At 39.3% G+C, this 26,890-nt stretch overlaps 1 protein-coding gene across 1 annotated transcript in view; it reads right to left on the bottom strand.

The window, feature by feature from the left end:
- The window catches only part of cdm (importin-13-like protein cdm), a 168,834-nt gene that overhangs the window by 21,684 nt on the left and 120,260 nt on the right, over positions 1 to 26,890 (bottom strand). Inside the window, exons 12-15 of the mRNA XM_068228660.1 lie at positions 22,929 to 23,090; positions 20,560 to 20,775; positions 14,210 to 14,347; positions 6,755 to 6,983 (exon numbers count right to left, since the gene is read on the bottom strand). Of these exons, the coding sequence (XP_068084761.1) occupies positions 6,755 to 6,983; positions 14,210 to 14,347; positions 20,560 to 20,775; positions 22,929 to 23,090 (745 nt within the window). The remainder of the gene's footprint in view (positions 1 to 6,754; positions 6,984 to 14,209; positions 14,348 to 20,559; positions 20,776 to 22,928; positions 23,091 to 26,890) is intronic.

Raw genomic sequence — 26,890 nt, 5'->3', positions numbered from 1 at the left:
CACCAGATAGTATGGACTCGGAAGGTGATGAACTGTCGACCGGTTCGTGGGTCTCTACGTCGTTATGAAACATACGGCTGAGTCCATCAGCAACAACATTTTCGGTACCTCTGATATGTCTAACATCAAACTGGAAGGCGGAAATACGAATAGCCCAGCGGGCTATACGACCAGTACGACGCGGCCTACCTAAGACCCAGCTTAAGGCTTGATTATCTGTCTCCAGGTCGAATTTAACGTGTTCCAGATAGAGACGGAACTTTTCTAAGGCAAATAAGACTGCCAAACCTTCGAGCTCATAGATGGAATACTTGGCTTCTTGAGCCGACAATGTCCTAGACGCATAGGCGATGGGTCGTCTCCCTAGTTCAGTCTCTTGAAGAAGGACTGCAGCTACTGCTGACGACGACGCGTCGGTTTGGACGATGAATTTCTTCGAGAAATCAGGCATAGCAAGTACAGGGGCATTACAAAGAGCTAATTTAAGGTCTTCAAAAGCGGCTTGTTGAGAAGGTCCCCACTCGAATTTGATGCCTTTCCTACGAAGAAGGTTTAAGGGCGCCGCTCTATTAGCAAAGTTAGGAATGAACTTTCTGAAGAAATTCACCATACCAATGAACCTGGCGATACCTTTAATGTCCTTGGGAGGTTTAAAATCACGGATGGCCTGTGTTCTAGAATGATCAACTGCTACACCATCGGGTGACACAATATGCCCTAGGAAAGACATAGAGGGCTTAGCGAAGGCAACCTTGGACAACTTAACAGTTAACCCAGCCTTACGAAGGCGATCGAGAACTTCTCGCAGATGATCTAGGTGTTCTTCAAAAGTCTCTGAAAATACTACGACATCATCTAAGTAGTGATATAAGTACTCGAATTTGATGTCGGAGAAGACCCTATCTAGTAGCCTAGTGAGCACAGCTGCCCCCGTGGGGAGCCCGAAAGGCACGCGGTTGTATTCGTATAAATTCCAGTCCGTGGCAAACGCTGTAAGGTGTTTAGACTCTTCGGCAAGGGGAATTTGATTATAGGCCTGATTTAAGTCCAAGATGGTGAAGAACTTGGCCTTACGAAACCATGAAAAACAAGAATGAAGGTCGGGAAGGGGCACAGATTGTAACACCACCTTCCGATTGAGAGCCCTGTAATCAATGACAGGCCTGAAACCTCCTTGGGGTTTCGGTACTAAAAAAATAGGCGAAGAATACGCTGACTTAGAGGGCCTAATAATACCGTCCTTCAACATCTGATCGATGATTTCCTTCAGAGCCTTCATTTTAGGTGGAGATAGCCTATACGGTGGAAAACGGACAGGAATCGAATCCGTAACCTCAATTTTGTATTCAATAAGGTCAGTAACACCAAGAGTATCAGAGAACACCTCGGGAAACGACTGACACAGTTTGCGAATACTATCAGCCTGCTTCTCAGGTAGATGTCTAAGGTCTAACAACATCTCATCCTGGATAGGCGACATAGAAGAACATGACACAGAATTACACTTTAATAGTGGGATTTTACAACTAGAAGCAAATTTGAATGTGCACGACCTAGACTGCAGATCGAGCACAAGACCAGTGTGAGAAATAAAGTCAGCTCCCAATATAATGGGGCAAGACAATTGCTTGGCCACAAACAATTTAACTTTCCATGTAAACTTAAAAACACGAATTTTGACCAGTAAGGAACCTAGAATTTCTAATGGAGATGAATTAGCCGAAACGTATTGAACAGGAGAAGAGACATAGTCAGGAAGTTTACAAACCGTTTTCAATTTAGAATACCATTCAGCCGCAATAATCGAACAAACACTACCTGAATCTAAAAGAGCTGTTATAGGCTCGTTATTTACCTCAATCTTAAGAAAAGGAACAGGTGCGGGGGTATCCGCCGCAATCCTAAGACATTCTTTAGGGCATTCAAAAGATGAACTTGAAGGCTGATCGTTCTCTGCATTTACAATCTGTTTACTAGGGGCTGAGTCTCGGGAAGATGGATTAGTCGACTCAGCCGAAGCCACTAGTCACTTTTTATTATTGGCATAGGTGGAATTTGCACCAGAAGTTGAGCAGGAGGGGGTGCTATTTGAGTTTGGGCAATTTTTGGCGATATGTGAGAAGGCCCCACACTTAAAACAGCCTTGTGATGAACTAGCTCCATTATTTGCCCTACTAGACTTGATCAGAGGACACTTATTGCGCAGATGGTCAGGCGACCCGCAAGCATAACATTTACGAGGGGTAACTGATCGGCGAGGTGGAGGCCGAGTATTACTAAAAGAAGGCGGGGGTTCTTTTGCTACACGCAAAGAATCGGCGTATCTAACTCCTTCCGCTGAGACGGCCAACGCTTCAAGTTCAGAGAAAGTTTGCGGGCACGCCGCAAAACACAAGTATGACCTATAAGATGGTGAAATGCCTTCCACAATAGCTTGTACAATTTGATCCTCAGGGAAGTGGAGAGCAAACACCCTAGTATAAAACTTAATATCTTGGATGAAGTCTGCCAGGTTTTCATCCAAGCGCTGTACCCGATAATAGTATTTCTGAATAAGAGATGACCTCGCGCGGGCAGGAATAAAATTTGCAAGCAGATGTGCATGGAAATCTTCGATAGATGACTGTTCAGCTATGGCTCTTACTATTTTATCTGAGAGAACACCAATAGCATAAGGATAGATTATTTGTAAAATTTGACAAGGGGAAAGCGAAAATACGAGGGCATGATCCTGAAATTCAACTAAAAACCTTAAGAAAGAAATAACTTCACTGGTGGTGTTGACCGAAAACTTAGAGATACCTCTTAGCAACATTGCCAATGGATGAGGCAAGCTGCTAAACCCGGGTGACATAGTAGGTAAAGGTTTCAATGGCAAGGATAGTTTGAGCAGCAACGGTTATCCTATTAACTTCTCCCTTGGGAGGCGCTTCCTCACTACCTGGATTCACTATGGTGGGTTGATCAGATTTGGGAGGAACTTCCCCAGTTAACAATTGAGTGACCTTATTAGATAATTCGGAAATATTTTCCAGGAGCGTACTAGCTTCCTTCCTCTGAACATCATTCAGTTTTAGAGACAACAGATCGTTAACCCTATTCGAAAAATGATATAGCCTGCCTTGCACACGCTTAATTTGATTAGGAGACGGATCATTTTCATCAAAAAAACTAACTACGGAAGCTAGCCCAGTAATATTCTCCGTGATCGTGGAAAGAGAGTCGTCAATTTCTTTCTCTCCCAAATTGGGGATGGAAATGGGCAAATCAAGGGACTCTCTAAGCTTGTTAGTGTCTATTGCAACCGTGCCTCCAGATTGAACGTTTCTGATAGTTAACTCATATATCAACTCCTCTTTGCGCAAATAGTTAAGGAGGAGAACATCGCGAGGGCCGGGCATGATGACAGAACAATTTTGGAAAACTCAAAAATGCCAGCAACTGAGAAAATGGTTAGAGTTCGGATCAAAACAATGTCTCGCCGTCAAAAGGGGCTAAATTGAGACCCATTCAACCACGCTCTGCTACCACTTGTTACCGTGTTTTGGTGGTAGGTAGAGGTGTAAGAAGGTGCGGGCGTGAATGGGTCTCAAACTACGGAATCAAAGTTAATGTAAAAGTTAACAAGGTTATATTTCCTTTTCAATATTAAGTAATAACAAAGAACAGGTACTTAGTAGCCGAAACACAATTTGAAATGTACAATTACAGGGATTACAGAGTTTGGGCTTCGAGCCCTGAGTTCACAATTTTTGAGCAACTAGCCCAACTTTCCGATATACAAATTTTAACAAAGGGGCAGAAGACCCCAATCAAACCCTGGAGCCCTTGCTCCAAATTACACAGTAAAGCCTCCTCGAGGCATACAACACTCCGTTTCCAAAAGAGCCACACGCTCTTTAATTTAAGCCTCTCCTAGGCCACACCAAACTCCACCTTCAAGTTGTCCTCAACGGACATAAACACAGGGGTAAAATACCCAATCTACTGAGGTCTATTAAATGAAAAGCAGGTTAATTAAATGACCTCTAAAACAATTTGAGAGGAGGCGAACTTGCACTCCTAATAAACTTGGTTTTTAAGACCTACTTTGGCTCTTAGGCCACTGATGCAAGGGCTAATCCCATACTACAGAGGTGACGTAATAGCAATTTACATTACATTACGGAAGAATTGGTTGAGAGAATAAGTTCACCTCAAGACGATGTGAGTGGGAGCTCGAGAGGGTTAAGCACTCTCTATCCCGATATGTCGTTTTAAAATAGAATAGATACCAGTTGTTTTTACATTTTAGGAAAAGGTTACATGGTTGAACGCTTAGAACCCGCCCCGAAAGTTAAACTGCTGGGCAAGAAAAGAAAGAATTTATTAATCGGCCATTACCTTATTGTTGACCGCCGCCGAGGAAAGAGGCGCTTCCCGCCTCCTGCTATGTACTTAATACACTGAAAGATGGAACAGAAGTGGCCCGGAGACCCTAAAATCAGCAGTTTATATACTCTCGCGGAAGTTTCTAGGCGTTAGGGGAATGAAAACACCCGCCCACAATGTTTTTATTGGATAGGACCCCGCAACAGATACAAGTTGGGGGAAGATACACCAGATTGGTCAGAAATTACTAAAAGAAATTCGGGATTGGATAAATCTAAAACAAGGGGAAAAAGAGGGGTATACAGCCAACTTAAACAATAACAGAAAGAAATTTAACAAGAAACAAACATTTGAAATAAAAATTCCTCCAACAAAATAGTTCTTTGACTCCGCACTAGGGTGCGCTATTGTTGATCTTCAGTAGTGTCCTCTAGAAGAGAAAGTTCACACTTCTTACTTCAAGCGAAACAAAAACACATCAAAAGTGACACAGTTCAAAAACTCAAAAGTTTCCACGTGGTGACATCTTCTGAGAAAGTAGAGAATAGAGTAGATAAAGTTCAACCTTCCTCCAGAAGAGGAGTTTCAACTGGCGCAACTTTTAAATAAACGGTGTAGAGGTGTACCGCCCGGTACAGATGTATTTGTTAATTGTTGTGGATCAATACAAAAATGGGTGAAAATGTAAAATAAAGATAAAATAATGGAAGAAAAAAATAAATTACAAACCAAGTGAAATTAGTCACAAGCACAATAGCCCATCTAAATATGATGAATCCAAATGTTCAGGGCTTGTGCCTTCTGAATGTATTGTTGTCTGCCCACTAGTGGAAGTTCTTCACAATGACCCACGAATGCTTCAAAATAGGTACTTGTAGGTTAAAAAAAGTAATGAATTGAAACAATTTTGCATTATAAACCAATAGTAATAGCTTACCTGATCCAGTGACTCTGCTCTTATTTTCTTTCGATATTTCACGTCGATATGATCCCAGTAGCGCTTTCATCTTCGCTTTCACTGTAGAGAAAGGAAAGTTTAGTTGGGAACTAATTTCCTTCCACGCATCTTCTCCTTTATTGTGATTGAAATAGTTTTTGTTTTTCGGAATCTACATAAAATCTCTATTTTTGTAGAGCTCGATGAGCTGCAAACAGTGTTCTTGATTCATCCCTCGCGCAACTACGGGGACCACGTTTACACTGAGAGAAATTCGATGAGCGAAACCCTTTGATGCGCGGACAAGAACCGACTGACCTCCGGCTCGCAGCGAGGGCCCTCACTCCGCAATTACTCAGGGGTGAGGGAACGTCTACACTAGGCACAATTCCCTCGCGAATTTATTTCGCGAGGAAATTGCACTTAGTGTAAACACAGCTTTAGGTGAATGGTTAGTTTACTGGGCTTCGATTAGAGGGCATTGGTTTGATTCCTGGCTGGGTTGAGGATTTTAACTGCGTATGGTTAATCCCTCTAGCTCGGAGGCTGGATGTTTGTGTTTGTCCTAACACACTTCTCTTCATGCACACAACATGTCATACTACTAAACACCCCAGAAATATGCAATAGTGAATATATCCCTCCACGTAGAGTTGGTGTCAGGGAGGGCATCAAGCCGTAAAACTCAGGCACATCCATATCAAGTACAGATCCCAATAAACTGGGGAAAAAAGCCAGGAAGAAGAAGACATTTGCCAGTGACTACTGATTATAAACATAAGTTGTAGCACACACTATATTCTTTCAGAGAAGAAAATGATTCAGTCAGCCTTAGAAAAGAAACCAACAGTTTATGTTAAAAAAATTAAAATTAATTCTACCTGTCAATACTTATTAATCATACATGTCTTGTCCCTAGTTGTAGCTTTATCATTATTATTTTATTTTGATTATTGAGTAGAAAGCCAAATGTATAATACTGAATAATTTCACACCAATGTATCTAGTATCAATGTGGTGAACAAAACTATTACGACAAAATACATAATAAATTAATGAATGAAAAAAAGAACACTGACCAATAAAGGAAGAAAACAATAAAAAAGTATCGACCAGTACACTGAAGAAAAATGGGGTACTGCATATGGCATCCAAGTAAATGGGTGAACATATGCATTGTCTCATGACTAGATATTTCTTAATCATTACATTTATGTAGAATATTCTGCAGTAAAATATTTTGAACATTTGGTAATCATAGTTAAAAGTTTACCTTCTTGTGAAACTATTCAATATATTTGACTATACACATATTAATCAAGAAAACAACACTGATGAAACCTCGGCTAGGATTGAGCTGTGTGATTAATAAAACACTGAATTTGTACTGTATTGGCTGACTGATTAAATCAAATCATTATATATAATTTAATCTAAGAGCCTTACCATACTGGAAGAGTGCTGCCATGTCTTCCCCTTCAAAGTTAGCAAATAGTTGTGGATTCTTCTTGAGCACTTGGGCCATGAGGTTGAAGAAACCTTCAACTACATCACTATGTTCTGATATGTTAGTTCCTGGGCAGAAGCAACGCATCATGACATGTCGACACATCACTTGTAGCAGTGTCTGCATTGTAGGTCTTAGCTCTGTATCTCGTCCAAAGAGGATCAGAAACTACAGCAAAAACAATTCATCATTCAAATAGTAAAAACAGGTAATAGTATCAATAATAATATACCAACAGAAATATTTTCCTTCTTCAGATTCAATATTTTTGTTTTTCTTTGGCTAGTGGTTTATCATCGTACTACGACATCAAAGGGTTTTAGCAATGCAAGGATGGGAAAGGGAGTGGCCATGGCCTTAATTAAGGTCCAGTCTGGTGAGAAAATGGGAAACCACGGGAAACCATCTTCAGGGCTGCCAACAGTGGGATTCGAACTCACCATTCAAGATAATAAGGGCAGTTAAAGGGAAGCCTCACTTCATAACAGAAAGTTAAAGGAAATACACATCAATACATCATAGGGACATTTTAGGATCCAGGAGGAAATAAATATGAAGTAATTATAATTTCATGTTGATTTGGTACAGAAAAAGGAAAAGCATACTATCCAAAAAAAATTTATTCCAGTGATTATTTAAAAATATATCAAACAAAAACTATCATTATGCATGAAATCTTGGAAAGTAACAATATGACATTAAAAAGAAAATAGTATTCAGTAGATTACATATTTCACATTTAATCATGTAATCTACATTGTTTTGTAAAACACAGAGTTGTCAACCTTAAAGGCCTAGTTAGTTATTTGTTTTTATGCTTCCAAAGTGCTGAGTTCAAAACCACCTGAGGTTGGTGGCTTTTTTATTTTAGTCATTTTTAGTCTTAAGTTGAATAAATGATGCACTGATGAAACAGAGTTACAGGAGACCATGTTCCTTTCCTTTCCTCATCATATTTCCATCAAGTCCAAAGTTCTTTGTCAATTTGAATCACACCATTGTACTAACAGGCCTACTAGTGACATACAATTTTGGGAAGGATTACTCTGTAAAAATACTGCATGTAATTTTGTACATATGGTATATCTTTTATTGACATCTGCCTTTCCCTTGAGCTACATATTTCATTTTAACTCAACTATCAATCCAATGACCACGCTGTTAGACCTCTTTAAACAACAAAACTCATCATCATCATCATCATCATCATCATCATCATCATCATCCACCTATCCTTCCCCTTAAATGATTGAAATTCTTCCTTGACCACATTCATGGTCTGAAATCTCAGATAAAATCTGAAGTTTTCCCTCTCTGTACATGTTCTAATTAATATACTATTCCTACAGATATAATGAAAACAGAGTACCTTTCATTATCATTACTCTGGGAACAAAATAGGATTATGCAAGACAAGGATGTGGCCAAGTCAGGACTGTGACAGATGGAAGGATTCTGCAACAGGAACAAGAATAAAAAATATAAAACAAAATTAAAATTAAAGGAACAAGCAAGCAAGCAAGCAAGCAAGCAAGCAAGCAAGCAAGCAAGCAAACCTGTAATTTTACATGCCTGTTGATATCGTGATCATAGTCGTGAGATCTCCAGCTATCTTTAGATTTAAAACAACAGGTATGTGAATTTTCATTTAAATAATCCCATATGCCTTGGCCAGGATTCAAACTGTGCCTGCTTTGGTGAGAAGGCAGTGATGATGCCACTCTCTGTCCCATCCCCACAAAAACTGAAACGAAACTTGACTAGCGTACCATGCCCAGTCTGGTATGTGGCAAATCAAACAACAATGAAATAATTGCTACTCTGTCATTCATGTAACCATGTTTCCCTAACAACAAAGTATTTATTTATTGTACATACCGACAATAGTTTGACATTTATAGCGAATTCAGTGTTTTGTTGATTTCTGCATTTATGGTAGTCACAATAGAGTAAAAGGTGTTTATCGTGGAACATTATTTCCGGTCATGTGGAGTGGGGCATTAGAATGGGCCTAGTTCGCTTCATGTTAAAGAACAGTACGAGGAGCTATTTAAGAAGGAGGCAACAAATAAGAGAACAATGTTAGCTGTCGTTGACAAGTTCTCTCATATGGGATTAGTCTTTTATGTCAACAAAATGGGACAGCAGGGCGCCCAAGGTCAATGCCCACAAACAAGAATCTTGGACTACTCCAGCAGGTGTTACAGTCCCCAAAGCATAGTCTATGATGAACATCGCTGAAACTTGGTTTGAGCGAATGATGCTCAGAGTCTAACAGAAAGGGATGAGAAAGCCAAATTACAGTATAGCAGCTGAGTGTTCTTCATAACATTCGAGGATTCAGATTTCTTTTGCAACACATAGTTTTCAGATGAAGGCTATACTCATCTTGATTGCTACATCAGCCGACAAACAACTCATTTTTTAGAGTTGGAATGGCCTGACATCTTTATACAGAAACCACTACACAGAGTGCAGGTTATGATTTAGTGCAACACATCTGATCTTGGTATATTGGGCCCTTATTTTGTCGAGATGCTGCAAAAAATCCAAAAGCAGTGAATCAAGTAGTCAACAGAGACCTCATTATTATCCCACTCTGCAGGATTTGTGCTGTTTATGTCGCAACAGAAATTTACCCTTCCAATGATAACTGATGCAGCAAGATGGAGCTTCAGCTCACACTGCAGAGGAGTCACCCTTTTGCAACGACACTTTGGAGATACTCCATTTCCATACTCTTCCTACTCCCCGGTTCTCACAGCCCCAGAGGTCTACATATGGGGCATGTTAAAAGAATCAGTTTTCATGACAGATGATCCATCTACAAATATTTCTTAATTACAAAATAAGATTACATCATTTTTTGTCCCCTTACAGTAAACTTTGTTCATCAACATGTATAATGATCTTCAAAAATGTTATGAACAACGTGTGGCACATAATGATACATACAGTGTTCGAAAGCAATTACAGACGACCATCACTTCACTATTCAATTATAAATAAAACCCAAAAAATACAATGACAACTGCTCAAAATTAAAAAAAAAAGTATTCCTCGAGAAAATAGAGGTTAAGAGAAAAATAATAATGATGATGATGCTTATTGTTTAAAGGGGCCTAACAGCTAGGTTATCGGCCCCTAATGGTACAAGGTGTAACGAAATGAAACGATGATTAAAACTTCAAAATGTATCCACTGACTAGAATATAAAACAAATGATGATGAAAAAATGACCATGAATCCAAAATTATCAGTGGATCCAATTCACACTACCTGATTTTCTGAAATGATGCTTGTTGTCCAAAAGGGTCCAAAATCCAGATCACTGGCCCCTCATAATAGTACTAATCACTGGTATAGCAGAACCACGGTGTTCCTGCTATAGCAGTACTAATCACGGGTAATGTAGACCCATGGTATGTCACACATAATGGCACCACTCACAGGTAACACATAAGGTTACTACTCACAAGCAACGAAGACACATGGCATTCCTCACATCATGCGACTGACTGCGGTCACCGGCTAGATCCGTGGTGTTCCACCCACATAGTGGTACTAATCATACGTAGAGCCTAGCATGGATGTGGATATCCGCGGATTTATCTGCAAAGTTAGTGTCCTGGCGGATACAAACTGTACGCCAGTGCGGATAATTTTGCTGATCATTTCTAAATAATTATGTTTATTGATTTTCAATCTGGTATACTCTTACTTATGCTTGTAGTTAGGCAACCCTTGATATTGGTATGGGAGAATGGTGATATATATATATAGAGCCTTGAGATCATAAAGCCATAAATCTGACCTAAGCGTAACTGGCTTCTGCCCGCAATTAGTGGAAGAAAGGAACAAAGGTCAATACGTCAGTAGTTGTCGCAAGAGAAAATCCCTCATAAACCGGTGACTGTAGGGGTTGTGGTGCCAGGTGTTTGGCCCATTGTATTATGTTAACAGATCTATCCGTTTCGATATCTTGGGTGTAATATACTGTAGGTAAATATTTATAATATCCACAGATGATTCGTGAATGCGGATGCAAGTGCAGATGCAGATGTTATTTTTTATATCCGTGCAGGGCTCTAATCATAGGCAATGCAGACCTATGGTGTATCACATATTATGGTACTACCCACAGGCAACACAGACCCATGGTGTTCTGCACATAATTATACTACTCTCAGGCAATACAGACTCATGGTGTTCCTTACATAGTGGGACTAATCACAGGCCATGTATACTCATGATGTCGCTCACATAATGGTTCTAATCATAGGCAATGTAGACCCATGGTGTATTACATATTATGGAACTACCCACAGGCAATACATGCCCATGGTATTCCGCACATAATGGTACTACTCTCAGGCAATGCAGACCCATGGTGTTCCTCACATAGTGGTACTAATCATGGGCAATGCGCAAACCCGTGGTGTTCCTCATATAGTGATACTAATCGCAGGCAACCCATGGTGTTTCTCATATAGTGGTACTACTCATAGGTAATACAGACCCTTCTGAACACAGTGGAACCAACACATGTGAGCGCAGTGCTCGGCACCTTCTCCCTCTAGACACTAGTCCATGCAGCCCGCTCCCCTTCCTCGGTGAGATACACACGATTGTACTAATCACAGACAATGCCCAGACCGTGGTGTTCCTCACATAATGACTTGGCTCCTTGGTAACGTAGACCCATGGTGTCCCTCACATGGTGGTACTAGTCGCAAGTAATATCGACCCATGGTGTTCCTCACGTAATAGTACTAATCACATGTAGTCTCATGGTTCTAAGTCCATCATTCCTTCGTCTCCCCTTTTATTGACTTCTTACGACAGGCAGGGATACTGGGAGTGTATTCTTCATGTGCATCCCCCACCCAGGGGGGGGGAGGGGAGGGATGTTGCACCTTTTAACAGTCTCTTAGGACTGGCAGGGGATACTGTAGGTGTATTCTTCATCTGCGTCTCCAACCCACAGGGGGTAGAAAAAGTTAGAAATAAGTTTACTTTAAGGGAAGTTTTTCATATAAGTTATGCTGAATTTTCTTTCAATGAACTTGTGCAAGTTACATCAAATTTCTTTTAATGACCTTGTGCACAGACATTATGATCAAAAATGGAATTCATGCCAGTTCCATAGAGTATCTATGTTGAAAAGATACTTGATGAAGTTCAGCATCCCAAAATCATTGAAATCCTTCATGAAATACAGTACAAAAATATAACAGTCCAAATATGTTAGGCGGAAAGATGCATTAACACATCAAAGGTTTTTGGTGATGGAAGGATGGGAAAGGGCTAGGTTGGGAAGGTAGCAGCTGAGGCCTTAGTTAAGGTACAGCCCCAGTATTTGCTTGGTGTGAAAATGGGAGACCATGAAAAATCATCTTAAGGGCTGCTGATCGTGGGATTTGAACTATCTTCCAAATGCAAACTCACAGCTGTGTGACCGTAATCGCACAATCAACTTGTTCAGTGGCAAGAAATAATCTGATACCCTGAGAGGGCCAATGCCTTCAACCGAAAGTACCCACTTGGGATGGTGATGGTCCCTGAGAGGATGAAATGCCTCTGAAACCTATCAGGTAGCACCTGTATGCTAGGCTAGGGGCATATGTTCTACAGGTTAGGAGCGAGCTTTAAGATCCCACAGTACGATGGCATCAGCAACGGCATGCAATCATAAAATTTTACTCCAGAATTGACAACAGACCCAGCCAAAGGGTGGAAAGTGTACAAGATGACAAATGAATTGTCCAAAACTGTGTAATGGAAACAGATACAGTATGTGGAATACAACCAGGAAAATCACAATAATAGGTTCAGACACACATATGATCCAAGATCAGAAGCTAGGAAGGGAAATACAAATGTTCTTGATGCATTAAAGTTGATCTAGATTTATTCCTTTTCAGTATTTGTGTGTGTTTTTCTCCTACTTCATACAATAGTTTTGTATTATGTATGTATATTCATAAAACTTTGTTATTTCCTTTCCATTAATGTATTAAACCTGTTAGATTCCATTTGTTTATCAGAGTACGATACTCCATTTGTTCATCAGAGTTAATCTTTAGCCTTGTCTTTCACCACCAATACAAACCTTTCTGTATGCCCTTCAATTTCCTGTGTGTATTAGGTACTGTTGATATCTTACACTCCAAACATCCACACTGAATATCTCTGCAGAGTTTGGATGTCCTCTCTCCACACAACATTAAGTTGGGAAGCTAGTCATGGGCTGAAATCTAGAAGAGCTCAGATTCATTACATTAAATGTAATAAGGTACACACCTCTCCTGTGAACCATGTGGTCTTGGTGCAGTGGGGAAGCTTGTCCATTCAAATGAAGCAGATAGCCAAGCCGCAGGTGCAACCATATCAGATGGGTATATGGCGAGGGACCAGACTAACAAATGGTTCATCAAAAGGCATGGGGGGGGATTAGCAGCCTTTCAGAAGTAGCAAGGATGGCAGTGTGGATGATTGACTGATATGGTCTTCTAATAATAAGGTCTTAAAACACTTAAGAAACTAATTGGCCATATATATAACAAAAACAGATAGCATAATACTTCTCATCTAATAGGGAAAGTGAATCTATAATAGATATGATGAGAAAAAGAAGAATTGCCTTTTTCTGTCATCTTTCTAGATTAAATGATAATAGGATAATAAAACAACTATTTAATTACTTTTGGAAAAGTAAAACAAAAAATAATTGGTTTAAAGAAGTTCAGAATGATTTAAAAGAGCTGAATATTACAATGAAGCAAAATGAAAATAGAGAAGAAAAAAAGGATTCTGAAGAACAAACAAATAAGATTGTCATTAAAAACTGTACAACACAAACAATATGTCATATCTGATGAAGAAAGGGCAGCCAGGTCAGCCAGAATGAAGAGATTTTGGGAGAGGAAGAAGATGATGCAAGCTAAATCTTCAGTTAATTCTTTGTTAACATAAATGTATTTGGGTTTGATTTAAGTGCTCCAATGTGGGCGTAAACTATGTAAATAAATAATACACTAAAATAAGTCAAGTCTTGAGGATGTAACACAACACATGAAAATTCTTATGATCTGCTGGTATACTTCAATAAACATAAATCACTGTCTTGAAGATCTATACCAAGTGTTCAACAAATTAGATCTAATTAAACATCAATCTATTCTATCTTAATTTTTCACCAATTGCTTTTAATTTTATAAAAGTGTTCAACAAATTATTTATAGATCTGGGCCTGATTCAGAATATGTCATAAATGCTTGTTCCTATCCCACAGCAACTGGTATCCCAATTCTCAGGACAATTCAGCTACTGTCTATGGTTCTTGAACAGGATTACACATATCCACACTCCTATAATGTTAAAACAGTACTCACCTGATGTGTGATATCTAGCGCTGCAGGATGAGGCTGTAGTTCGTAGCTCTTGACTAGAAGACCAAGCATGTCAGCCAGTAATGGTTTACAGTCTTCTAACAGTGTTGACACACTATGCTTTAGAACAGAACAAACTGCCTGGGAACAAACAGTAATGAAACAATTGAGATGCAATAGGTGTTGAATGAGAGAAAGGGTGAACATGATGAATTACTAAACAGATTTGCAGATTTAAATTGACATAACATGTTACACTTCCACACTGAGTAAAATTTAATATTCCAAGGCCATAAAAGTACAGCTTCTAGAATAATGACTTGTATTTACTTTGCATTATAGGAAGAAACTACTGTGGATGTAATCAGGGCCTACTAACATATACATTTTCCTTGCTAGGGGTTTAACATTGCACTAACTTGTAGAAGGTTTTCAGTGATAAAGATGGAAAAGGGCTAGAATTGGGAAGATAGTGGGTATACACCTTAGTATTTGCCTCGTGTGAAAATGGGAAACTAAATTTTTTAAAAAATCTTTAGGTCCGATACATCAGTATTAGATACAAGATGGTTCTCTAAACCAAGGAAGCCTAAAACATAAAGGACACAGACAGGAAATCTCAAACCGATGAGCAAGACACGATTTAGAATAATTACGAAGTAGTCTCAGTTAAGATAAAAAGAAATGTGTCGGGCATCAACTTGTCAGCCATACTCATTTACTATTGTGTTTAACAACAGTGACAAAGACTGCATTTTATCATCGCAGTTGAAGAGTATGGCACGTAAACTTTACACCAATTTGGAACAAAATAATTTATTTTATACAATTAGAAGATATATTACAAACATGAGACTCTCTGGGCTTACTTCAACTGTAAACTTACTGGTTTGGAGCATGAAGTAATTTGCTGACAGATATAACTTATGGGTGACACAAAATTGATGATGATGATGATGATGATGATGATGATGATGATGATGATGATGATGATGATGATGATGATGATATGACTAAAACAAATGAGTAACAAAGAGAGTAAATGATGGTTTGTATTATCATACAGCATGGGGGATGAATGTTGCTCAACCAAGCGAGTTGGCCATGCGGTTAGGGTCGCATAGCTGTGAGCATACATTCGGGAGATGGCGAGTTCGAATCCCACTGTCGGCAGACCTGAAGATAGTTTTCTGTGGTTTCTCATTTTAACACCAGGCAAATGCTGGGGCTATACCTTAATTATGGCTATGGCTGCTACCTTCCCGATCCTAGCCCATTCCCATCCTTCTGTCGCCACAAACCTTTGATGTGTTAGTGCAATGTTAAGAAACTACTAAAAAAAGAAGAAAAAAAATTTGCTCACGCCCATAGGTTTAACATTCCCACTGCCCTCTGGGTGGTGCTTATTGAGTAACAGTGATATGACAGATAAACCACCACTGTGATCTCCTCGGCTACAACGCATGAGGATGCAGCGTACAAAAGGTTCTTTTTTTTAAATTACAATTTAAGAAACTCGGACCTAATATCCGAGACTATCATTTAAACATTGAAGGCATAAGCAGATCCAAATGCCAATGTTTATGCAAAATATTATTGGACAAAACTGATGTGGTTGCTCTACAAGAAACAAATGCCTTAGATGAAGAACAAGATTTAATTTTAGGAAAGCTAAATTTGAGAAGCTATTCACAGAATTAAGGGACGCTGACTGGAATGAGCTATACAATAGCATGGAAATAAATTTGGCAGTAAATACTTTTTACAGTCAAGTGTACACGGTATTGCAGAGAAATGTTCCAGTGTCTAATTCACAGAGGCTTAATAAATACCCCTCCTCGTTCACAAGAGAAATTATTAGAGACTTATCTTAGCCAAACGTTACACGTCTTTATCCAGAACCAGTCTACTCCCATGCGAGCGATAGACGTGTTTATCAAGAATTTTGAGTTACGTGCTTTTGCACCTGTATGTTTTCTCTTTGGATTGAAATATTAGTCGATAGATGCCAGGAGCGTATAGACAGAGCCTTTATTTAGGCTACACACAGGGATATGAAATTTTTAAAAAGAAGGTGTTTGTTCCGAAGTGCAGTTACCATGCTGGTGTACTTCAGATAAGTTTGTTGACATTGTGAAAGTTCGTGTTGTGCCTTTTCTAGACGTTATGTTGCGGAAATATATTCAAAACGAAAGTGAAATAGTGCCACATTTTTATTATTTTTATTTTTGCTAGTTGCTTTACGTCGCACCGACACAGATAGGTCTTATTGCGACGATGGGGCAGGAAAGGCCTAGGAATGGGAAGGAAGCGGCCGTGGCCTTAATTAAGGTATAGCCCCAGCATTTGCCTGGTGTGAAAATGGGAAACCATCTTCAGGGCTGCCAACAGTGGGGTTCGAACCCACTATCTCCCGGATGCGAGCTCAGAGCTGCGCACTCCTAACCGCACGGCCAACTTGCCCAGTAGTCACAATTATTAAATAGTGATGATGAATACCCAGAAATGAGTGAGAATGAGTGGGAAAGCGAGGAAAGCGAATCGATGCAAGTGAGTGTGAAAATAACCTAAGTGACAGAGCAGACACAGACGACGAAAAAAGGTTTCTGTGGCCTGTGTTGTCTGTAAGACCCAAAAAGTACGAAAAGAGACCATTTATTATTGTAAAATTTGCACAACAAAGCCATTCTTACACCCTGAAAGAAAGAAAGAAAGAAAGAAAGAAAGAAAGAAAGAAAGAAAGAAACAAACAAACAAACAAACAAACAAACAAACAAACAAACAAACAAACAAACAAACAAACTAACTTTGATTGAGAGGGAGAACGCCAAGCTACAAAGTAGTTGGTGCTACATATCATCATGCATATGGTGTAGCTACATAGGCTATGTTCATAACCACTTTGAACATGTTCTATTGCTCTCATCTAGTGCTGATAATATAATGTATATACTATTGCAGTCAAAGTAGATGACACTACCATCATCAATGTTTACAGACCACCAGTTTCCCTTTGGCCAACTGACGTTCTCCAATTACAGGGTCATCCTTCTGTACATCTAGGTGACTTTAATAATCACCATGAGGAATGGAAATACAAAACTAATGATACAAATGGAGAATAACTGATGACCTGGGCTGAAGAAAATAATTTACACCTTGTCTTTGATGCAAAAGACAGAGGTACATTTAAATCTGCTGCATGGAAACAGGTGTACAATCTAGATCTATGCTTAGTGTCCAAGAATAATTATGGGTTTCCTCTCCTTTCCACGCAGCAAGTTCTTCCAAATTTTCCTCACAACCAAACATCGACCTGTGATCTTTGAAATTGGTACCCAAATGCCTCTGGTTACCTCCTTTCTACCAAAACACTGGAATTTTGGTAAAGTTGATGGGAAAGCTTTCTCTTGTGATCTGGATAAGTGTATACAGTGGATACTCTCAACATGTTATAATTACTATAGATTTGTTAGCGCTATAATTTCAACAGCCAAAAAACACATTCCTAGAGGATACAGAAAGGAATACATCCTTGGATGGTCTGAGGACAGTGAAAGTTTATACCATGAATTTCTAGAGAGCAGTCCGGCTCCATGGCTAAATGGTTAGCGTGCTGGCCTGTGGTCACAGGGGCCCAGGGTTCAATTCCCGGTAGGGTCGGGAATTTTAACCATAATTGGTTAATTCCGCTGGCATGGGGGCTGGGTGTATGTGTCATCTTCATCATCATTTCATCCTCATCACAATGCGCAGTGTAAGTGTCTTATCTTTAAGGCTCTGAGGTATAACAAGGGAAGGAAACCGGTCCCTTTTGGTGTTGGAAACCTTGTTTTAATCAAGAAATTTCCTGTCAGTTCTGCCTCGGACCATGTCAGCGGAAAACTATGTCAGAAATGGTCTGAGTCGAAAAGATCGTTTTGAATATATTTCTGCGACATAACATCTACAAAAGGCACAACATGATCTTTCTGGGACCTGTGATGGTCGAGCTGGAGGACGTCGCTAAGCATGACTTGTCCAAAGCCCATGTATCCTTGTTAAAACCATATTACCCAAGGAAACCATAACATATATTTTACTTCATTTTTACTGAGTTATCATACTGTTTTCTGCATCTACCATGTGAACTTGAATTATGTCTTAGCGAGAAACGTTCCAATGTCTAATTCACAGAGGCTTAATAAATACCCCTGCTCGTTCACAAGAGAACCAGTCTACTATGTGTACAAGTTTCCGCACGTTTTCCTGAGCCCTTGGTTCCCTTGTGCCACATTAGCAGAGCTCAATACTCTTCATAATCGGAGCTGACAACTTTAACTGCGACAGCCGCTACAGCAGTACAAGCAGCACAGAATATTGTCAGAGTTCATAGGTAGATCATCATAAATGGAGAAATAGGCCTACTAATTTTTTATTTATTTTTGACTTTCCAACTACAAATTATCATGGTAGGTGTTAAGGAACTGGATTAATGCTGAGTAAGATAACTGATTTAAAGAACTTAACTACTCTGAGCTTCAACTCCATTAATTAAATATTCAATTAGCTGACCAAATGTCCTTGCTTGTTCAGAGGACATAACTTTTCTTTTACAATTTTTATATCTCTGACAATGCACAGAAAAGTGTTAAACAGCTGAGACTTTTCCAGGCCCATCACAGGAGCCTACAAACATATTGTTAAACACATTTTATTATTATGATTAGTATTAGAGGCATGTATTTTACAGTATACTTCCTCTTATGCATTTAGGGTGAGAATTTGGGGAAGACTATTATTGGAGGCACGATTGTGTCATGGAAAATTGCCAAGGATGAAATAATTATCAACATGTTAAAAAATACGAGTGATGAGTATTCCTCCGTAGACTCGCAATCAACCATCTATAAATGAATTGTGATTTAAAATGCTCCAAAAAAACCGATGCAATCAGTACTTATGATGTAAATGGGGATTTATGAAAATATATATTTGAATTCTTAACTTTGTGTGTCAATATGATGAACAATGTTACTGTTGGTTCCACTGCCAGTTGGTTGACCTCACTACAGGAACAGAGGTGGAAGTGCAACCCTCCGCTCCCCGCAGCTTATGGTAAGAGAGTTCAAGTTTCGTCTGTCCGATCTGCGCGATGCAAGCACACACCCAAAGGCATGTGATACATCTGTCTTATAGTCAAAAGATGTCTGTCTCTGCAGCTTAATGGTTAACACTGTCAGCTGCCGTCCTTGGGGCCCCGAGTTTGATTCCTGGTATCGCCAGAGATTTGAGAATTGCAGGAAGGTTGGTGTGCAGTAAAATGGAACATGAAACTCATCTCTCTAGAGAGTGTGCCTAAAAAGAACTGCACCACCCCAGGATGAGGACATGAATTTACTTTAGTTAAGAAATATTCATGGATATTGCATTAATATTGTACCATTGCACTATTCTTAAGGTAAGATTCCGGTTAAATCAGAATAAACGTGACTGCCTGGGGCGAGGTTAAGTAGAAGGAATGGATCCACAGTATATCATAGAAGTGTACATTGACCCGATACCAGAATAGAAACAATCATCATGGCAGTGAAAAGACAAAGAAATGGAACTTGGATTGTTGAGCCAAGCCAACACTGAGAACAAAATGAATGCAATTTTAGCAGATAGATCTACTACAAGCAAGAGTTGGAATTAAACAAGTAAAAATTAAAGAAAAGAAGAGAATTATATGAGAAGAGTGTAGCAGCAAGAGTAATATATAGAGATCTCGCAATGTAGAGAAAGAAATATCAACCGAGCAAAATATTTCATCAAATACGTGGTGGTGGTGGCGGCGGCGGTTTCTTGTTATGCCAGGGGAAACTCTTTTAAAGACACCACTCTGTGTAGGAGTTGGATTTCTACCAACTAAAAACCCCTGCCCTCTTCACTCAGCCCATTCTGGAACTGCTTGACGGCATGACATCAGAATGGAGTGATTTATATTATTATTCTCTTCCTTTCTCTTCTTTCTCCTTCGTTCCCATAATGCATGTCGCCACTGCCTTTACTGTGTTCCAGGCAAGCGGGCTGTCCAACATGATCAGAACCAGACAGCTGTCTCTGTCCACATCTGAAAGTGTTGAAATGATTTTATACATTATTTCTATTTTATTTCATTTGGGACATAAAAATCTGTCTGTATTTGAAGAGTATCCATACTTCAGGAGTGTCCATAATGAGAGGTTTCGCTGTTTTCATACAGGGTAGACTTGCTGGCGGAAGCAGAGATGTTACAATGGGCACATGGACAAGAGTCTTTTCAGTGGTCATGATAACAGGAAATGAGTTTGAAGTTCTGATCAAAACCCCTCACAAGCATAAAAGCATACCTGCATAATGTTAGTATCATCATACCAACGAGCAGCAATGGATGCCAGAGTTGGAAGTGCTCTCTGTAGAACCAAGAAGACAGGCTGAATGGGCTCATTGCTGGCAGGTGGAGGGTGCTCTTCCCCCTCGGAATCTGCCCTCGTGTTCAATGTAGCAAATAGCATACTGAGCATCTTTAACCTTAACACCACATTGGCTTTCAGAGTGATATCATTCTGTAACAGATAAACCATAGAAAATAATAGACAAGTTAGTTTTCCTTCTTATTTGTGATTCTTCGAAATCTTCTATATCAGAAAGATAAAACATAGGGAATTTTACAACAAAATTTTACTGGACAATAATGTTATTTTCTTGAGATAGTAACAATTTAATTTCTGAAGATGTTGATTATCAAAACAGAAAAACAATAACAATTTATTAAAAATTATGGACAAATTTACTCAGTTTAGTTAACAAAGGTCACAACCGATCGATCGATCGATCGATCAATCAATCAATCAATCAACCAATCAATCAATCTATCAAATATACAAATACATCCTCAATCAATCCAATCAAAAGTGACTAGACTATCCACTTTTTAGGAGGTCATCCAAAAGTCCTACAAAATACTTACATATTTAAAAAGTGTATACTAATGATTGTGCAATGTCCTAATTATAAACCATCTTGATTTTATGATATACACCATCTATGAAGCACTGGAAATATAATTACAAAAGCTAAGCTTCAAATCCAAATTGCTTCCTTTAGGAGACTGGAAATCGTTACCTCAACTGCCACCTCTACAAACATTGGAAACACATAAAATATTGGGATATATTACACTTGAAAGGCCAGTGAAATGAATCAACAAAATTGGGGACCTGTTGTCAACAAGATAAAAGTTTATTCAAAAGAATTCTACTGCCGAGAACTCCCTCTCTCATCCAAAGGATTTGGGCTGTCCAAATATACCTTCTCACAATGTTGATATCTTTCTTACTACTTTTGCCTTTAACATTTGCTCGACATATAATAGGAGCTATTTTATGGTCCATTTGGAACGGAAATATCTTCCGAGTATCGATAACTACCTTGTGTCTTCAGGCCAACAGCTGGTCATTATCAAATGTCAAGCTCTCTTCTTGAGTAGTGGAAGAAAATTACAAATGAAACAATGAAGCTTCTCATCTGCTTGGTTGAAACACTGGTCTACTGTGGCTGACTTGCGCTATTCACCTTATAATCAGAATGTCCTGTCAGCCTTGCAGTATTTGCGCATTTATCTACAAGAATGGTGCTATCTGGCAGAAACTAAATTAGTACCCGAAGGACAATTGACGTGTTGAGTTTATGCTGATTTATTTCATTTATCCCCTTCAATGTATACCGTTTATTTCACCAAGTCCCTCCAAACACGACTTTCAACAACTCTAGGAAAACATTACTTCTCCCCACTTACCAGCTAAAGTGTGAGTGGTAGTGCTGATTATTATTTTAAGAGAAAGTACAACTAGGCAACCATCCTCTATAAAACACTAATCAGAGAGAAAAAATGGAAGGGGTCCGACATTTTGAAAAATGAAGGTATCGGTAAAAGAAAGATAAGGGCCACGAAGGGCCACGAAGGGCATGAAAATGAAAAGCTTCCTAGGCCTCGAATGCTCTAATACTATGGGGGTCGGAAAAGAACAAGAGTTGACCAAAGGAGGTCGGATAGGATAGACGAAAGCTGGGAGGTTGGCACAGTAAGCCAGCAATGCCAGGAATCAGCTGAGGGCCCCGTGGTTGCCAACCCACGCTCCCAAGTTAAGAGCCCTGGGGCCCTTTTAGTCACCTCTTACGACAGGCAGGGGATACCGTGGGTGTTATTTTACTGTCCCCACCCACTGGGGAAAGCTAAAGTGTGATCTACATTGTATATAGTGTATGGTAGTCCATGACATTTTACCAACAAAGGAACAGCTTATTTGAATATGAATGACTGATTCGGACCCTTGCACATGTTGTGCTGGAGGTGACTCTATACTTCACAGACTGACCTCTTATGTGAGGGTCAGACCTGTCTATACGCAAGCAAAAACATTCCTTCAACAGACAAACTTGACAATTAATAGAGAGGACCTTTTTATAAGACCAGATTACTTCGTTAACCCAGTGACCCTGAGTCAAACAAGTGCACAGACATTATTTAAGCACTTTGTAAATAACTAAAGTGTTTTGGTACAGGAATTCAAAGAAGTGTAACAGGAAACGTAGGATACCTTACAGACTCTAATGTCTTGTGCACATAACACAAAGACAAATTAAAACACAGTACAGTTAAAAACCTTCCTAGTTATATGATTTAAAAAAGTTTTAAAAACAAGTGTTTATGCTGTACCTCATGTACAGCAAGGGACTGAAGTTCCTCAACATAAGGCATGATAAGCAGGTCCAAGAAACGTACAATCTGCTCCATGGGTAAGATAGAAAGAACTCGTCCCACTGTGCACATGAGTCGAACACATTCGCTGAGCTTCAGTCGACCACCTTGCAGAGCCTCCTGAAACAAACAAACAAACAAATAAATCAATATACATAGCTAGCCATTTAACACCACTAAGGTGTCATGATTAGTAAATCACAGTACTTCAGTAACTGAGAAAACATCAAAAAGAAAAGAGTTCAATACTCAAAAATGAACAAATAAGAACATTAGTGATGGTACAAACTTTAATCTGTTAGAGCGAGCATTCTGTAACTAGCAGAAGTTGATACTAAGAGTAAATGTCTTTCAGTTAATCATTTTACTCCAAAGGCATTTGAGGATTCATAAAACCCATCAACACTATTTGGAGCTATGAGGAGCTATTTATTTAAAATTACAAAAGCTTTTCTTTATCAAGGTTTATACAAAAGGCAATTTCAAGCACAAAAATCTAAGTAATTTTCACCAATACCTATTTTTCCATGACAAGGTGGTAGCCTCTTGACACCTTCAACCTGAAGAACCAGGGATTTGATTTGAAGTTACTTTCCCCCCAATGAACTGGCTTCATCACAGCTGCTAAGGTTCTTCTCCCCCATGAGAAATGTAAATAAGAAAACTGAAGCAATGGAGCACAGAATGATATGAATATAACCTATAATATTGTCATGGAATGTTCGTCATTTTGATTGGAGATCTTGACAGGGTCTAGGAAGGGCAATATTGTTTGGCCCCACCTGCGAGCGATAGATGTCATGGCTAAACTATTTGCCCCGCCCGCTGTGCATCCTGCCTACCAGAGCCAGCCCTCACTCCAACATCACACAGAGGGTTTGGATCGAGACTGTTCTATTTGCAGCCCCTTTCTGGAATAATCTTCAGTTGCTGGTCGGCCTGTGTAAGTCAGACAGGTGGTCAGTGAGTGGAGTTCCATCCTGAGTTCAGTTCCAGTGGGTTCTGTTGTGAAGTAGAGTCTCAAATCTGTCTGCAGTCTGTGAATGAGCTGGGTGTTATGTCGTGTCAGTATGGGAGTCTGAAGAAGACCGGCGAGTAGCAATGAAGAAGACTGTTGGAGTGTATGACCTACAAACGAGTGCAGTGACTTATTGTGATAGACAGTGCACGATGTGAATGATTGGAAACTGTGTACTGTGTTACTGTGTACATAACAGAGAGTAAACTGGTGCAACTGTATTAGTAATCGTAGGTAAAACAAATTTTAGTCTTAGAGAAAAATACTACGAGTTGTGTGTTTATTTGTCACCTGTTGGCCTGTCACGTTACAATATGTAATGAGACCTGCTCAATTATTAAGAAAGTATGAAGAATAGTATTTTCCCAAATGTATGGGTAAGGGACACAATATGTATTTGAAATACACAGAGTAAAGGTAGAGGCAGCTGTTTTTTGCAAAGCACAAAATTGTGGAATTTTTTTGAAATTTTACTGATTAGGCTCAAAACACAAAACTATTTACCTTTAAGCAAAATTGCAATATAATTGATGAAATTATGAGGAATCATGTCATTTGAAGTTAACAGCGGAGATTCACGGTGAGCTGTGACAAAATCCAATACTGGATGCTACAATGATGTGACAATAAAATTCAATATTGGATGCCACAATCTATTTTACACCCCTTCATATATTGAAAGCTAAGATATACTGTATTGTGTATCACTAGCTTCATTTCCTGTGAAGCAACATATTCATTAATGCTTCATGGCATACTGCCTGTTGGAAATCACTGCTAATCGGTGCATTCAATTTCTTATTTGTCGACTTATTTTTGTGCTGCAGTTTATTAAAATGGTAGCAACAGTTTTTGACTGAGAAAAAGACTTTTCATCATGAAGATTTTGTGTGTCTGACAGAACTAGAAACTTTTTTTTTTTTTTTTTTTGCTAAAGGCTTAATGTTGCACTAACACATTGGAACTAGAAAGATACTGATGAACAAATACTGCAATGTGTGAAATGATTTGGCAGAGAAAGGACACGTGCCCGAAACATATTAATAACAGAGCTTCATGCAAGAACAAGGAGACGGTACTATTGACAACAGGCATCAGAAGCCAAATTACTCTCACAGACACCAGTGCAGCAGCAAAACGATCAAAAAATGATAAACTGAAATACAGTAAAACCTGTCTTAACGTACACCTCTCACCGGCGGACACCCCTCATTGGCGGACGATTTTCTAGGTCCGTAATTAAATACCATGTTGTGTATGAGTAATTTACCCCTCTTATACAGACACCCTTTATTACGGACACGGACACACCATAGCCACGAGAAACTCCAATTAAACCTCTCCTAACAGACACTTTCTTTTTCAAAAAATTCTGTATTTGTGTCCTGTACAGTATGTATTCGCTTACTTTGTGCACAGCCGGTACTTCCAAGAATCACAGACACCGTAACTTTTGATCCTGGCTGTACACATTCTTGGAATGCAACACTAAGCTACGCTATCACTTCCGGAAGTTGTGTGATCTGACATGCTCGACAGCCCTGGAATTCTTACCTTGACTGTCAGGTTACTTTTCATTGACTCGTGGGCTTTTGATGTGTTCAATTTTACGTTAGTAAGTGTGTGTAAACATGGCTCTGAGAAAGTTTTTAACTTTGAAAGAAAAGGTAGGCATAATAGACTATCATAAATGTGAGAAGTGTGGTGTGCGTAAACTGTCCGAAGTGTTTAAGATTGGAAAGACACAGGCAGCTGAAATTGTGAAAAAGCAAGAGGAACTAGTGAAAGAATGGCATTTAAATGGCAACGAACAGCGCATTAAACTGTTTCAAAATGGTAGTGGAGCTCTCATTGACAAGGCAACGCTAGAGTGGTTCTCTAAAAAAGTCAGAATGTCCCTGTGTCAGGACCAATGATACAAGCAAAAGCGTTAGAATTCGCGACAGAATTAGGTATTGGAGATTTCAAAGCCTCGAATGGCTGGCTAGAAAGATTCAGAAAGCGACATGGTATCAACTTCAGAGTGATTTGCGGAGAATCATCCAGTGTTAATATGGAGATTGTTGACAACTGGCAAGAAAAAATACCTTCAATCATAGACGGGTATGTTCCGGAAAATATTTTGAATGCCGATGAAACTGGATTATTTTTCCGTGCTTTACCCGACAAAACTTTGTGTTTGAAAGGAAATCGTTGTACTGGTGGAAAAGTTGCGAAAGAACATCTTACTGTCTTGTTATGTGCAAGTATGAGTGGAGAACGGGAGGAGCCCCTTGTGATAGGAAAAGCTGCAAAACCAAGGTGTTTTAAAAATGTGGACGTTACGAAGTTTGGCATTGAATGGAAAGTGAATAGGAAAGCATGGATGACCAGAGAAATAATGACAGAGTGGCTAAGACAATTGGACAGAAAAATGATACGCCAGGAGCGAAAAGTGTTATTATTCCTCGATAATGCAGCATCGCATCCGGATACAATTAAGTTGCAAAATGTGAATATCGTCTTTCTCCCACCAAATGTAACATCAGTTTCTCAGCCGCTTGACCAAGGAGTGATCCAGAACTTCAAGGTTATGTATAGACAGTTAGTGATGAAGCACATAGTATCAGAACTTAACGGAAATGAAGTAACCCTTCAAACACTGACAAAGGGGCTGAATGTTTTCCAAGCAATTTCATGGATAACCGATGCATGGAAAAACGTCACGGCCTCAACAATTCGTAACTGCTTTCTGAAAGCTGGGTTTCGCGCTAGTGGTGGACATCCCGAAATAGAATCTGATACCCTTCTTGACAGCATGGAAACAACACAAGAGTTGATTAATGCAGCAGGCTACAGTGTACAAGTGATCACCTATATCGAAATTGATTCAGATATTCCAACAGAGTGTGAGAGTGGAGAC

The sequence above is a fragment of the Anabrus simplex genome, chromosome 1 (assembly GCF_040414725.1).
Source record: "Anabrus simplex isolate iqAnaSimp1 chromosome 1, ASM4041472v1, whole genome shotgun sequence".
Lineage (NCBI taxonomy): Eukaryota > Metazoa > Arthropoda > Insecta > Orthoptera > Tettigoniidae > Anabrus > Anabrus simplex.
This window is presented reverse-complemented; position numbering and strand designations above follow the sequence as displayed.